Here is a 15,818-nt window from a genome sequence, read left to right as displayed (position 1 = left end):
TTGTATATAGGGAGCAGTATTATAGTAGTTATATTCTTGTATATAGGGGGCAGTATTATAGTAGTTATATTCTTGTATATAGGAGGCAGTATTATAGTAGTTATATTCTTGTATATAGGGGGCAGTATTATAGTAGTTATATTCTTGTATATAGGAGGCACTATTATAGTAGTTATATTCTTGTATACAGGGGCAGTATTATAGTAGTTATATTCTTGTACATAGGAGGCAGTATTATAGTAGTTATATTCTTGTATATAGGCGGCAGTATTGTAGTAGTTATATTCTTGTATATAGGAGGCAGTATTATAGTAGTTATATTCTTGTATATAGCGGCAGTATTATAGTAGTTATATTCTTGTATATAGGAGCAGTATTATAGTCGTTATATTCTTGTATATAGGGGCAGTATTATAGTAGTTATATTCTTGTATATAGGGGGCAGTATTATAGTAGTTATATTCTTGTATATAGGGGCAGTATTATAGTAGTTATATTCTTGTATATAGGAGCAGTATTATAGTAGTTATATTCTTGTATATAGGAGCAGTATTATAGTAGTTATATTCTTGTATATAGGGGCAGTATTATAGTAGTTATATTCTTGTATATAGGAGCAGTATTATAGTAGTTATATTCTTGTATATAGGAGCAGTATTATAGTAGTTATATTCTTGTATATAGGGGGCAGTATTATAGTAGTTATATTCTTGTATATAGGGGGCAGTATTATAGTAGTTATATTCTTGTATATAGGGGCAGTATTATAGTAGTTATATTCTTGTACATAGGGGCAGTATTATAGTAGTTATATTCTTGTATATAGGGGGCAGTAATATAGTAGTTATATTCTTGTACATAGGGGGCAGTATTATAGTAGTTATATTCTTGTACATAGGGGGCAGTATTATAGTAGTTATATTCTTGTAGATAGGAGCAGTATTATAGTAGTTATATTCTTGTATATAAGAGCAGTATTATAGTAGTTATATTCTTGTATATAGGGGGCAATATTATAGTAGTTATATTCTTGTATATAGGGGCAGTATTATAGTAGTTATATTCTTGTATATAGGGGCAGTATTATAGTAGTTATATTCTTGTATATAGGAGCAGTATTATAGTAGTTATATTCTTCTATATAGGGGGCAGTATTATAGTAGTTATATTCTTGTATATAGGGGGTAGTATTATAGTAGTTATATTCTTGTATATAGGGGCAGTATTATAGTAGTTATATTCTTGTATATAGGGAGCAGTATTATAGTAGTTATATTCTTGTATATAGGGGCAGTATTATAGTAGTTATATTCTTGTATATAAGAGCAGTATTATAGTAGTTATATTCTTGTATATAGGAGCAGTATTATAGTAGTTATATTCTTGTATATAGGGAGCAGTATTATAGTAGTTATATTCTTGTATATAGGGGCAGTATTATAGTAGTTATATTCTTGTATATAGGGGCAGTATTATAGTAGTTATATTCTTGTATATAGGGGGCAGTAATATAGTAGTTATATTCTTGTACATAGGGGGCAGTATTATAGTAGTTATATTCTTGTACATAGGGGGCAGTATTATAGTAGTTATATTCTTGTATATAGGGGGCAGTATTATAGTAGTTATATTCTTGTATATAGGAGGCAGTATTATAGTAGTTATATTCTTGTATATAGGGGGCAGTATTATAGTAGTTATATTCTTGTATATAGGAGGCAGTATTATAGTAGTTATATTCTTGTATACAGGGGCAGTATTATAGTAGTTATATTCTTGTACATAGGGGGCAGTATTATAGTAGTTATATTCTTGTATATAGGAGGCAGTATTATAGTAGTTATATTCTTGTATATAGGCGGCAGTATTATAGTAGTTATATTCTTGTATATAGGAGGCAGTATTATAGTAGTTATATTCTTGTATATAGCGGCAGTATTATAGTAGTTATATTCTTGTATATAGGAGCAGTATTATAGTCGTTATATTCTTGTATATAGGGGCAGTATTATAGTAGTTATATTCTTGTATATAGGGGGCAGTATTATAGTAGTTATATTCTTGTATATAGGGGCAGTATTATAGTAGTTATATTCTTGTATATAGGAGCAGTATTATAGTAGTTATATTCTTGTATATAGGAGCAGTATTATAGTAGTTATATTCTTGTATATAGGGGCAGTATTATAGTAGTTATATTCTTGTATATAGGAGCAGTATTATAGTAGTTATATTCTTGTATATAGGAGCAGTATTATAGTAGTTATATTCTTGTATATAGGGGGCAGTATTATAGTAGTTATATTCTTGTATATAGGGGGCAGTATTATAGTAGTTATATCCTTGTATATAGGGGCAGTATTATAGTAGTTATATTCTTGTATATAGGGGCAGTATTATAGTAGTTATATTCTTGTATATAGGGGGCAGTATTATAGTAGTTATATTCTTGTATACAGAGGGCAGTATTATAGTAGTTATATTCTTGTATATAGGGGCAATATTATAGTAGTTATATTGTATATAGGGGGCAGTATTATAGTAGTTATATTCTTGTATATAGGAGCAGTATTATAGTAGTTATATTCTTGTATATAGGGGGCAATATTATAGTAGTTATATTCTTGTATATAGGGGGCAGTATTATAGTAGTTATATTCTTGTATATAGGGGGCAGTATTATAGTAGTTATATTCTTGTATATAGGGGCAGTATTATAGTAGTTATATTCTTGTATATAGGGGCAGTATTATAGTAATTATATTCTTGTATATAGGAGCAGTATTATAGTAGTTATATTCTTGTATATAGGAGCAGTATTATAGTAGTTATATTCTTGTACATAGGGGCAGTATTATAGTAGTTATATTCTTGTACATAGGGGCAGTATTATAGTAGTTATATTCTTGTATATAGGGGGCAGTATTATAGTAGTTATATTCTTGTATACAGAGGGCAGTATTATAGTAGTTATATTCTTGTATATAGGGGCAATATTATAGTAGTTATATTGTATATAGGGGGCAGTATTATAGTAGTTATATTCTTGTATATAGGAGCAGTATTATAGTAGTTATATTCTTGTATATAGGGGGCAATATTATAGTAGTTATATTCTTGTATATAGGGGGCAGTATTATAGTAGTTATATTCTTGTATATAGGGGGCAGTATTATAGTAGTTATATTCTTGTATATAGGGGCAGTATTATAGTAGTTATATTCTTGTATATAGGGGCAGTATTATAGTAATTATATTCTTGTATATAGGAGCAGTATTATAGTAGTTATATTCTTGTATATAGGAGCAGTATTATAGTAGTTATATTCTTGTACATAGGGGCAGTATTATAGTAGTTATATTCTTGTACATAGGGGCAGTATTATAGTAGTTATATTCTTGTACATAGGGGCAGTATTATAGCAGTTATATTCTTGTATATAGGAGCAGTATTATAGTAGTTATATTCTTGTATATAGGGGCAGTATTATAGTAGTTATATTCTTGTATATAGGGGCAGTATTATAGTAGTTATATTCTTGTATATAGGGGGCAGTATTATAGTAGTTATATTCTTGTACATAGGGGGCAGTATAATAGTAGTTATATTCTTGTATATAGGGGGCAGTATTATAGTAGTTATATTCTTGTATATAGGGGCAGTATTATAGTAGTTATATTCTTGTATATAGGGGGCAGTAATATAGTAGTTATATTCTTGTACATAGGGGCAGTATTATAGTAGTTATATTCTTGCATATAGGGGTCAGTATTATAGTAGTTATATTCTTGTATATAGGGGCAGTATTATAGTAGTTATATTCTTGTATATAGGGGCAGTATTATAGTAGTTATATTCTTGTATATAGGGGCAGTATTATAGTAGTTATATTCTTGTATATAGGGGCAGTATTATAGTAGTTATATTCTTGTATATAGGGGGCAGTATTATAGTAGTTATATTCTTGTACATAGGGGGCAGTATAATAGTAGTTATATTCTTGTATATAGGGGGCAGTATTATAGTAGTTATATTCTTGTATATAGGGGCAGTATTATAGTAGTTATATTCTTGTATATAGGGGGCAGTAATATAGTAGTTATATTCTTGTACATAGGGGGCAGTATTATAGTAGTTATATTCTTGTATATAGGGGCAGTATTATAGTAGTTATATTCTTGTATATAGGGGCAGTATTATAGTAGTTATATTCTTGTATATAGGGGCAGTATTATAGTAGTTATATTGTATATAGGGGGCAGTATTATAGTAGTTATATTCTTGTATATAGGAGCAGTATTATAGTAGTTATATTCTTGTATATAGGAGCAGTATTATAGTAGTTATATTCTTGTATATAGGGGCAGTATTATAGTAGTTATATTCTTGTATATAGGGGCAGTATTATAGTAGTTATATTCTTGTATATAGGGGTAGTATTATAGTAGTTATATTCTTGTATATAGGGGGCAGTATTATAGTAGTTATATTCTTGTATATAGGGAGCAGTATTATAGTAGTTATATTCTTGTATATAGGGGCAGTATTATAGTAGTTATATTCTTGTATATAGGGGCAGTATTATAGTAGTTATATTCTTGTATATAGGGGCAGTATTATAGTAGTTATATTGTATATAGGGGCAGTATTATAGTAGTTATATTCTTGTATATAGGAGCAGTATTATAGTAGTTATATTCTTGTATATAGGAGCAGTATTATAGTAGTTATATTCTTGTATATAGGGTAGTATTATAGTAGTTATATTCTTGTATATAGGGGGCAGTATTATAGTAGTTATAATCTTGTATATAGGGGGCAGTATTATAGTAGTTATATTCTTGTACATAGGGGTAGTATTATAGTAGTTATATTCTTGTATATAGGGGGCAGTATTATAGTAGTTATATTCTTGTATATAGGGAGCAGTATTATAGTAGTTATATTCTTGTATATAGGGAGCAGTATTATAGTAGTTATATTCTTGTATATAGGGGCAGTATTATAGTCGTTATATTCTTGTATATAGGGGCAGTATTATAGTAGTTATATTCTTGTATATAGGGGGCAGTATTATAGTAGTTATATTCTTGTATATAGGGGCAGTATTATAGTAGTTATATTCTTGTATATAGGGGGCAGTATTATAGTAGTTATATTCTTGTACATAGGGGGCAGTATTATAGTAGTTATATTCTTGTATATAGGGGCAGTATTATAGTAGTTATATTCTTGTATATAGGGGCAGTATTATAGTAGTTATATTCTTGTATATAGGGGCAGTATTATAGTAGTTATATTCTTGTATATAGGGGGCAGTATTATAGTAGTTATATTCTTGTACATAGGGGGCAGTATAATAGTAGTTATATTCTTGTATATAGGGGGCAGTATTATAGTAGTTATATTCTTGTATATAGGGGCAGTATTATAGTAGTTATATTGTATATAGGGGCAGTATTATAGTAGTTATATTCTTGTATATAGGAGCAGTATTATAGTAGTTATATTCTTGTATATAGGAGCAGTATTATAGTAGTTATATTCTTGTATATAGGGGCAGTATTATAGTAGTTATATTCTTGTATATAGGGAGCAGTATTACAGTAGTTATAATCTTGTATATAGGGGGCAGTATTATAGTAGTTATATTCTTGTACATAGGGGTAGTATTATAGTAGTTATATTCTTGTATATAGGGGGCAGTATTATAGTAGTTATATTCTTGTATATAGGGAGCAGTATTATAGTAGTTATATTCTTGTATATAGGGAGCAGTATTATAGTAGTTATATTCTTGTATATAGGGGGCAGTATTATAGTAGTTATATTCTTGTATATAGGGGCAGTATTATAGTAGTTATATTCTTGTATATAGGGGCAGTATTATAGTAGTTATATTCTTGTATATAGGGGCAGTATTATAGTAGTTATATTCTTGTATATAGGGGGCAGTATTATAGTAGTTATATTCTTGTACATAGGGGGCAGTATAATAGTAGTTATATTCTTGTATATAGGGGGCAGTATTATAGTAGTTATATTCTTGTATATAGGGGCAGTATTATAGTAGTTATATTCTTGTATATAGGGGGCAGTAATATAGTAGTTATATTCTTGTACATAGGGGGCAGTATTATAGTAGTTATATTCTTGTATATAGGGGCAGTATTATAGTAGTTATATTCTTGTATATAGGGGCAGTATTATAGTAGTTATATTCTTGTATATAGGGGCAGTATTATAGTAGTTATATTGTATATAGGGGGCAGTATTATAGTAGTTATATTCTTGTATATAGGAGCAGTATTATAGTAGTTATATTCTTGTATATAGGAGCAGTATTATAGTAGTTATATTCTTGTATATAGGGGCAGTATTATAGTAGTTATATTCTTGTATATAGGGGCAGTATTATAGTAGTTATATTCTTGTATATAGGGGTAGTATTATAGTAGTTATATTCTTGTATATAGGGGGCAGTATTATAGTAGTTATATTCTTGTATATAGGGAGCAGTATTATAGTAGTTATATTCTTGTATATAGGGGCAGTATTATAGTAGTTATATTCTTGTATATAGGGGCAGTATTATAGTAGTTATATTCTTGTATATAGGGGCAGTATTATAGTAGTTATATTGTATATAGGGGCAGTATTATAGTAGTTATATTCTTGTATATAGGAGCAGTATTATAGTAGTTATATTCTTGTATATAGGAGCAGTATTATAGTAGTTATATTCTTGTATATAGGGGTAGTATTATAGTAGTTATATTCTTGTATATAGGGGGCAGTATTATAGTAGTTATAATCTTGTATATAGGGGGCAGTATTATAGTAGTTATATTCTTGTACATAGGGGTAGTATTATAGTAGTTATATTCTTGTATATAGGGGGCAGTATTATAGTAGTTATATTCTTGTATATAGGGAGCAGTATTATAGTAGTTATATTCTTGTATATAGGGAGCAGTATTATAGTAGTTATATTCTTGTATATAGGGGGCAGTATTATAGTAGTTATATTCTTGTATATAGGGGGCAGTATTATAGTAGTTATATTCTTGTATATAGGGGGCAGTATTATAGTAGTTATATTCTTGTATATAGGGAGCAGTATTATAGTAGTTATATTCTTGTATATAGGGGCAGTATTATAGTAGTTATATTCTTGTATATAGGGGCAGTAGTATAGTAGGTACATTCTTGTATATAGGATATTATAGTGGACTATTTACGCTATAAACTATTTTTCGGACACCATTCTTACCTCTGAACTTTTTGGGCGGATTGGCCAGGTCTCCGGCTTCTGGGTGAACCACGCATCTGTCATCCACCAATCTGGAGAAAGACAAACACAATATGATATGTCAGGAGCAGCGATCTTTCAAATATTTACAAAGCCGAGGATGATGAGACGATCAGATAAGAAGCGGTGACTAATATAAGGACTGTATGACTAAACAGAGTGCGGGGCGCAGCAGGTAGACTCTGGGGAGCTGGATTGATGCGTTGTTTAGGTAACATCGTAACATTGCGCCTCGTACCTCTGCAGGGCCATAAATGCCACCTAGTCTCTGTGTGAATGAAGCGTACACGTGGCTTACATTTTGCTAGCTAATCCAATATATAATGAAGTAAAAGATTTACTAGAGATGTCACATGATGAGGTACCACGGGCCTCGTACCTCGGGAGTCATAAGCTTTGCATAGAAGTAAAAGTGCTAAGAGCATAAAACGTGAAGGGCCTGAAGGGCTGGATGTGTCCACAGCGTCTCCTGACCCCCTCTCCCTGTCAACGCTACGAGGCCTCCTGCGTAATTATTGGCGATCGTCACGCGTAATTACTGATCAGTGCGATTCACCAGACCTCATCAGAAATGACCCGATTTACAATAATCCCTTTAGCACTGGCCGGACGGCAGATTTGGACACTTATAATTCAGGGACATTACATAAATAACCATTGCCTATTATAGCCTCTCTCCTTTCGTGCAGGATCCATAAACAGCACTCTGCATATTGGGGTTGGACTTCTCTGTAGTATTATCGATCACCCGATCACTGGAGTATAATAGGGAATTGCTACAGAATATATATGCACTTTTCTAACATATAAGTGCAGGTTCAACCCCCCAAATGCGCGTGTAAAACCTCAACGACCCGAGACACAAAGATCTCGCCACAATCCGTGGAATCGCACCGACAAAACGATCATTAGGTCTATGGGAATCTCAAATCTGCACAGTCTAACATTATATATATATACATACATACATACATAATCTATATGCAGAACTAAAGGGGATCTCCGGGGGGACGGCAGCTCTATTTGTAAGGCAACGTGGCTGGCACTGCAAAGAAGGCACTGTTTATGGGGAATTGAAAAGCAGCGCTGTGATTGGCACTGTAAGGGGGCACGGTTTGCGCACAGGATGTACGTGGGACTTTTAAGAGTACCTGTCCCCTCCCCTGACAGGTCTATTTTTACTAAATCCTTGTATTCTCCATGAAATAACAATTCTGTGGCACCTTTTCTTAAAACTCTGCATTGTGCCATTCCTCTGTTATTCCTCCTAGAAATTTATGAATAAACTAACAACTGGGTGGTACCATTCCCCTTGTTAAAGGGGCGTTTCGCTACACGGTCTCACGCTCTCAGCACTGATTGGACATGGTCAGCCATCGATTTATTCATACATTTCTAGGAGGAATAACTGAGGAACAGCACAACGTAGAGTTCGAAGAAAAGTAGAATGGGGACAGCTGCAGTGCCAGTTGCGCCGCTGTTTAAATTTAAAAGGGGATGCAGCGCTAAATCAGTGTCCCCCTTTATTCCCAGAAGTTGACCCCCCTCCCCCCCACCGATCATAAAGTGATGGCAAAAATCTTTTGATGCGCCATCTGATAGTCCAGAAAGTCTGATCATCTGGAGCTTATATGCCCTGCACGGCTGCAACACAACTGAAGTTGGTTAGAAAAAAACAAAAACATATGTAAAATCCCATAAACCGTATTCAGTATTGATGCGGGCACTTTTGTAAACACTAGGGACCCGAGGTGGCGTGACCGGCGAGCTGCGTCTGCTCACACTTTCAGAACGTCTTCAAATCGGATGAAGCGTTTTACACAGGAAACGACAAGGAAGTGGCAGTTACACACGAGATGTTCCGAAACTGCACGAAAATGTTCACAATTGGTGTCAATTATTCCACACGGGCCACAAGAGCACCCCGTTATAAAGAGGGTGCCAATATGTATGTGAATCCATACAAGAAAACCGTGACATCATCGAGGTACGAGGTACGAGGCGCCTCGTGTTACTTTTGATGCAACCGGTATTTAAAAATCCGACACTTTAAGCCCTTAAAGGGGTTTTCCAGGTAAATCTATTGATGGCCTGTCCGTTAACATATGATCAAGTAGAAGTCCGACCCCCATTGATCAGCAGAATAAAGGGGCCGACCTGAATGGGCCGGAGTCACATTTACGGCTGCAAAGTGGTGTCGGTTCAACAAATATGGGGTCGCGGCGATTTCTGATTTGTTGATCGTGGGGGGGGTCAGACCTTACTGGTAACAGATTGATGGCCTATCCTATGGATAGGCCATGAATGAATACTTATTCTTGTTGCCCTGTGGTAAATCCGTATTGTTAACCGCGTACGAGGGGTTAAAAAAAGAGAAAATCAGAGGTCGTTTTCATTTGAGCCACGGCTTTGGCGCCATTTTTGCCGTCAAAAGTGCTAAAAATCCATACGTACCACAGACTCTGCCGCCAATGTAACCAAAGCCTACGGCAACATTCATACGAGCGTATCAGATTCACGTGCGTGAACAGCGCGCGTAAATCTGGTCCGTGTGTGTTGTGTTATGTATTAGGGTTCTTTGGGAGTGGCGTGCGTTTTTCACGCAATCGCAACGCACATCTTTTTTTTTTTTTCAAACAAATTGATGCGCGAATCACGCACCGCGTGTGTGGTTTTCACGCACCCATTGACTTCAATGGGAGCGTAGGTGCGTGTGTGTGAACGGCCCCATTGAAATCAATGGATCCGTGTGCTGCGCGTGATTTCCACGCGGACAATATTCACGCTCGTGTGACTGGGCCCTAAGACATACAGTACATATATATCCTGGTGTATGAAGGGGTTAAATGTAACCATTCAACATGGTGGCGCCGTTGTACATAAACCAGGACAAACATAAATGGATTGTGTCGCCCATGGCAACCAAGCAGAGATTCAGGCTCAAAAGTGAAAGTGAAACCAAAATCCGATTGGTTGCTATGGGAACGATTTCCCCTCGGTTAAAGGGATATATATATATTTTTTTCATGGTCTATTGAGGGGAATATCGCACCTCTGCAACTTTCTAGAAGACAATAAATGCAGCAATTATGGCGTTAACAGTAAATGAACGTGAAAAATGGAAGGACATAATGATTAGAATTAATGATGATTGTTGTTGTTGTGGTCAGTCACGGGGAGAGTTACACTAATAACCAAAAATACTCCGGACTGACGCATCTTGCGGCAAGCTCCTATATGACAACGTATTTTTTTTTAAAAAGGTTTTTTTTTTGGGGGGGGGGGGGGGGGGTGTTTATGTGACTATCATGAAAAAATTAAAAAAAAATACATTTCATTTTCACACTGGCCGCTGGGGCAGACAAATAAGCTGACACTTCCAGCTTTCTGAAAATCACTTGTCTGCTTTGCTGGATAGACAGGGACATGATGAGCGGAGTCATCTCATTACTAGGTGGGTACATTAATGACAGCTATTTTGTACTGCTGGAGGCCTTGATAAAGGCAGGATGGGAACACTATACACTCTACGAATTTTTCGGTCAATGGACTCCCAGTCTTTGCAGCTGCCATAAAGCACACACACCCTGCTGCACGGTCTATACAGACAATACAGAAAGTAGGGGTCACCAATATGGCCACCCCCAAATAAATTTTGCATTTTCCGTAAATCAATGTAGCGGTGTACGGGCATAATAGAAAGTCTATGAGCCTGTACTCCGATACATCGGCTTTCCGGAAAAAGCCGAACAGACAGGAAGCGGCTGAGCGCTCACACGAGCACTTCTGCCGCTTTGTTTTAGCGAGTGGCGGGGGTCTCAGTGCTCGGACCCCCACCAATCAAAACTTCTGACACGTCAGAAGTTTGTTGAATGTTTAGTTACCCTAGTTAACAAGCCTCAAGCGCCCAAATTCCCCTCAAGAGGACGCCAGCACGGTCACTGACAGTCATCAGTGGGGGGCACCATCACAGGTTTTGCATTGGGGTCCTGGAGTCTGATGGTGACGCTGCTGCCGTCCCCCCTTTTCCACTTCCTGAATATTATAGTTCTGGATCGGATCTACAACAATACATCTGTTTCCTGTTACTCCGGAGAGGCCGACCCCTGAGGGCATTGGGGGTAAGGAAGAGACTGATGCTCCTGGAGCTGCTTTAGGACAACCTGCGAACCCAAGTCAAAAATGTAACGACCCCACAGTCACAATCCTATAACTGCTCCCAAAACGGCACCCACAAAAATGGCCATTTAGGGGCTTGTTAACCTCAATGGGGGAGATTCCTCAATCTGGGAAACTTAATGGGCAATAGGGTCACTATAAACATTCACTATTTGACCCTGCAGAGCCACCATATTTTTTATAGTCATAACAAAATAAAAAAAATCACCGGTGACTACTTCGTTCTCTCCATGTGACAGGCATCACCGGGACACTACAGTGTAAGGACCCCAACAAACAGCTCCTCATATCTCAGTTTCCTAGACTCCTGTGAGTGTGATATGGAGGGAGCTTGATATTCGGGTGAACCGCTTTCAAGCCACGAGGTTTAGGATTTGAGTGGAGTTCTGCTTTAAGTGAAAAAAGGACTCCCATCATTCACCTACAGGGGGCGTCATTGTCCGGTACTGTTCAATGCACCCACGCCTGTCTATGGCTTGTGTCTGGTATTGCAGCTCCACTCCACTAAAGTAAATAGGACTGAGCTGCAATACCACACATAACCAGTGGGCAGGTGTGGCGCTGTTTCTGGAAGACGCCATGTTTTTCTAATCTTGTACAAGCTCTTTAAATACACAAGGGCTTAAAGGAGAAGCCACATCAAAAGCGACTCCATAAACACACAGAACACCACAATGGATGGAGTTTATACAGCCGGGCTATGTCAAGAACACGTTCTTAATAAGACTTAACATAAACATGATAAGAAAACGTTTACCGCGTTCATTTGCCGGATTTTAATTCTGCGGCGTGTTTACCTTCATGTTTTATTACGCTCAGTCACCTCTATTAATACCCGTGATTTCCGGCTTCAAGTTTAACTCCGGTTTGGAGCCACTCCGCAGAAAATATAAAGAAATTGTGTATATAATAATTCCCTAATATAATATCATCGTCAGATTCGCTCCTGGGCCGATGTATAAGCTGCGCAATGATGGACTCTAAGCTTTCTAAAGTGGGAGGAGCTTCCAGCTGAGCTCACTGTCGCCCCCTGCTGGCCACGAGGATTTCTAAAAGGGATGTGACAACTACTCTGAGCACGTTTTGGCTTCATAAAAGTGGTTGTCACTCTTCATGGCTATTGAAGCTTTGGCATGAGAAATATGAGGTGTCTCCTTGAGATAGATAGATAGATAGATAGATAGATAGATAGATAGATAGATAGATAGATAGATAGATAGATAGATAGATAGATAGATAGATAGATAGATAGATAGATAGATAGATAGATAGATAGATAGATAGATAGATAGATAGATAGATAGATAGATAGAAAAACCGCTTCCTCCTCCCATTTGAAATCATTAGGAGGCGATTTTGGCCGTTTTTTTGGCGCAGCTTCCGACGCAGTTTCTGCATGAAACACTGCGCCAAAAAAAAACCTCAATGTGAACAGGGCCTAACTTTTTCGATTATTGGTGCCGGATTAAAGGAAGTTCACTGCTTGTACCTACATATTGATAGATAGAACGTTACTATTGGTCGCAGTCCCGGCGGACAATGTGTAACCTACAGAATCTCCCAGAAACGCACGTCCCGGGTTAATGATAAACCCTGGTCCAGATCCCGTTACACCCGGACAAGGTTCTCCCACTTCTGCTTTTACCACCTCAACCCTCATTATTTCCCTCTAGAAGATTTGAATATATATAATATATACGGGGTATGAGTCACGTTAACCTCACGGCGACCAGGGCGCAAATTAAACCTTGCTTTTAGTTCTGCCTAGTAATACAGGGGGATGGAGCGCTGAATCACTAGACAGATTGGCTGTTCAGGATTGCAGGAAAGCTGGGTGATATTTTTGGTGGAAACCATATTGGTTGTCACCCAGCTTTCCCAGGATCAGATATAAAGTTTTTGTGTTTTTTTTTTTCCTTTTGTTGGAAATATAGTTTATGTGAATGGTACTTGACATTTCACGTCAGCTCTGCCGCCCCCGACCTATGAACTGGAGGGCGGATTGTGAAAAGGTTAATGTAAAGACTGTCAGGAAAAGTTCTATCTGACGTGACCGGGTTTCCTACTGAGATAAAATTGTGGTATTTGTCTTTATCTTGGTAAATGCAGCAGTTCCTGAGCAGTCCCTGAGCAGTCCCATGTCATACACGGTGCTGTAAACGCTACATTCAGGACCGAGGGTGGAGAAACGGAGGGTCGGGATCCCGGTTGGGGTCCCAATATGTACTTTTGTGATCCGATACCTTAAAAGGTTTGTCTGGTTTAGTGGATAGTGACGTTAAAGAGCGTCTCTCACTCTGGAGGACTCAGCACATCTGTGTATCACACAGACAACGCATTGTATTCAATGATAACTGTGTAATGCTTCATTTGTCCCGTGGAGGCGCTGCAGGGAAACTGAACACTTGGTGCCGAGTTCCCATACAAATTACATCTGATCGCTGGGGGAGCCAGAAGTGTGACATCATGTGATCAAGTTATCTTGGGGGAATCCTTCTAACAAAAAAGGAATTGTCCAACACGTACATCCCCTTTAATAGACAAGGCCACTGCAGAAAACATTAGATAGATAGATAGATAGATAGATAGATAGATAGATAGATAGATAGATAGATAGATAGATAGATATGAGATAGATAGATAGATATGAGATAGATAGATAGATAGATATGAGATAGATAGATATGAGATAGATAGATAGATAGATAGATAGATAGATAGATAGATAGATAGATAGATAGATAGATAGATAGATAGATAGATAGATAGATAGATAGATAGATAGATAGATATGAGATAGATGATAGATAGATAGATAGATAGATAGATAGATAGATAGATAGATAGATAGATAGATAGATAGATAGATAGATATGAGATAGATAGATAGATAGATAGATAGATAGATAGATAGATAGATAGATAGATAGATAGATAGATAGATAGGATAGATAGGATAGATAGGATAGATCTTTGGCTCTATTAGGGCATTTGATGTAATAGAGGGGGACATAACCCCCACTCTATTATCCAAAGCGGAGGGCTGCTCCATAGGGTGTCCCTACCTCTGTAGGAACCAGAGATGTAATGCTTCCTTTCTCCTGCAGAGGCACTGCAGGAGAAAAAGACGACAACCCAGACCTTGCCCCGATAATCATCTGAACAGCTGATCATCAGACCATTCATGCGAGAATGAGCTGTCCAAAGTAGACAACCCCTTTAAGTAACGGCATAAATAGTAAATCCCTGATATAATATTAACCAAATTGCTCCTGTGGCTCCACTCCGCCATTCCTAAACTTGGAATCACAGGGTCACAAAGGAAAATAAATGGGTGCCCTATAGTTTTGGGGAATTGGTAGAGGTCTGAGCTGCCAATGGGATCTTCAATGTGTCTCTGAGAAATGCCATCTCTTTGTTTTGGGTGTACTTCCCCTTTAAATGAACACTCCGGTCAACACTGATACATTGTGTTATGCTGAGTGTAGGGTCTGAGGGGGCGGAGCATGACAAAGAATTTCTCTTAGGTGTTCTATAAGTCTGTGTCATGCTCCGCCCCTTCAGGCCCTGTACTAAGCAGAACACAATATATCAATTTTGCCTGGAGTGCTCCTTTATGTAGCGTTTACAGCTGTTCTTTATCTTTTTATCTGACAAATAATAAAAAGACATTGCAGCTTTTGGTGTGACCGGAGAAGTGCGCACTCCCGGTATGTATAAAGTGCTGTATCTGGGCTATTAGATGTACGGTTGCAGCTTTGTGCTGTTTATATAGAGACGCACCCAATAATATTGATTACAAGCTGAGATTTCGGGTGGAGTGATGCTGTGAGAACTGGAAACCAGAGGGTTAATGTAGTAACTGCAACCCTGGGATTAGGCCAAGTCTCGGCTTATTCTTCAGAATTTCTTATTATATATTTTAGAATTTCAATCAGGCTCTGACTTCTACTAAAGGTATAGTGCCAGTTTCTATGGTGCATGTGGGCGGTCATGCGGCCCTTATTCATTGCAGGAGTACTACATTGCATACTAAGCCAAGTAGGCACAAAAGGTCCGGGGGGGGGGGGGGGGGCGGCACTATGGACTGACATAAAATGAAGGTGCAGAGAGCAGGGCAGTGTCTAAATACTTCTATGCAGGTCGGTGACCAGAATATTTACCTCTAGATTCCAATATGGCTGCCTATAGTTGCAGCTTCCTGTTTAGAGTTACATTAGGAATGGCAGCTCTGGAGTACAAACTGCAGCTCTAACAGCTGCAAACGAAGGGAAGTGAAACAATGATGAGCACATGGGATGTTTTTTATTTGGGTAAAGATGGCCT

The 15,818-nt window shown here is 37.1% G+C and overlaps 1 protein-coding gene across 2 annotated transcripts in view; it reads right to left on the bottom strand.

The window, feature by feature from the left end:
- The window catches only part of ITPR2 (inositol 1,4,5-trisphosphate receptor type 2), a 265,480-nt gene that overhangs the window by 215,519 nt on the left and 34,143 nt on the right, over positions 1-15,818 (bottom strand). For both annotated transcript variants that reach the window (XM_075855774.1, XM_075855775.1), the window contains exon 2: positions 7,275-7,345. In XM_075855774.1, coding sequence (XP_075711889.1) covers positions 7,275-7,345 — 71 coding nt within the window. The remainder of the gene's footprint in view (positions 1-7,274; positions 7,346-15,818) is intronic.

Source organism: Rhinoderma darwinii, chromosome 3, assembly GCF_050947455.1.
Source record: "Rhinoderma darwinii isolate aRhiDar2 chromosome 3, aRhiDar2.hap1, whole genome shotgun sequence".
Classification (NCBI taxonomy): Eukaryota; Metazoa; Chordata; class Amphibia; order Anura; family Rhinodermatidae; genus Rhinoderma; species Rhinoderma darwinii.
Note: the sequence above shows the minus strand (reverse complement) of the source record. Positions and strands in the feature narration are given on the sequence as shown.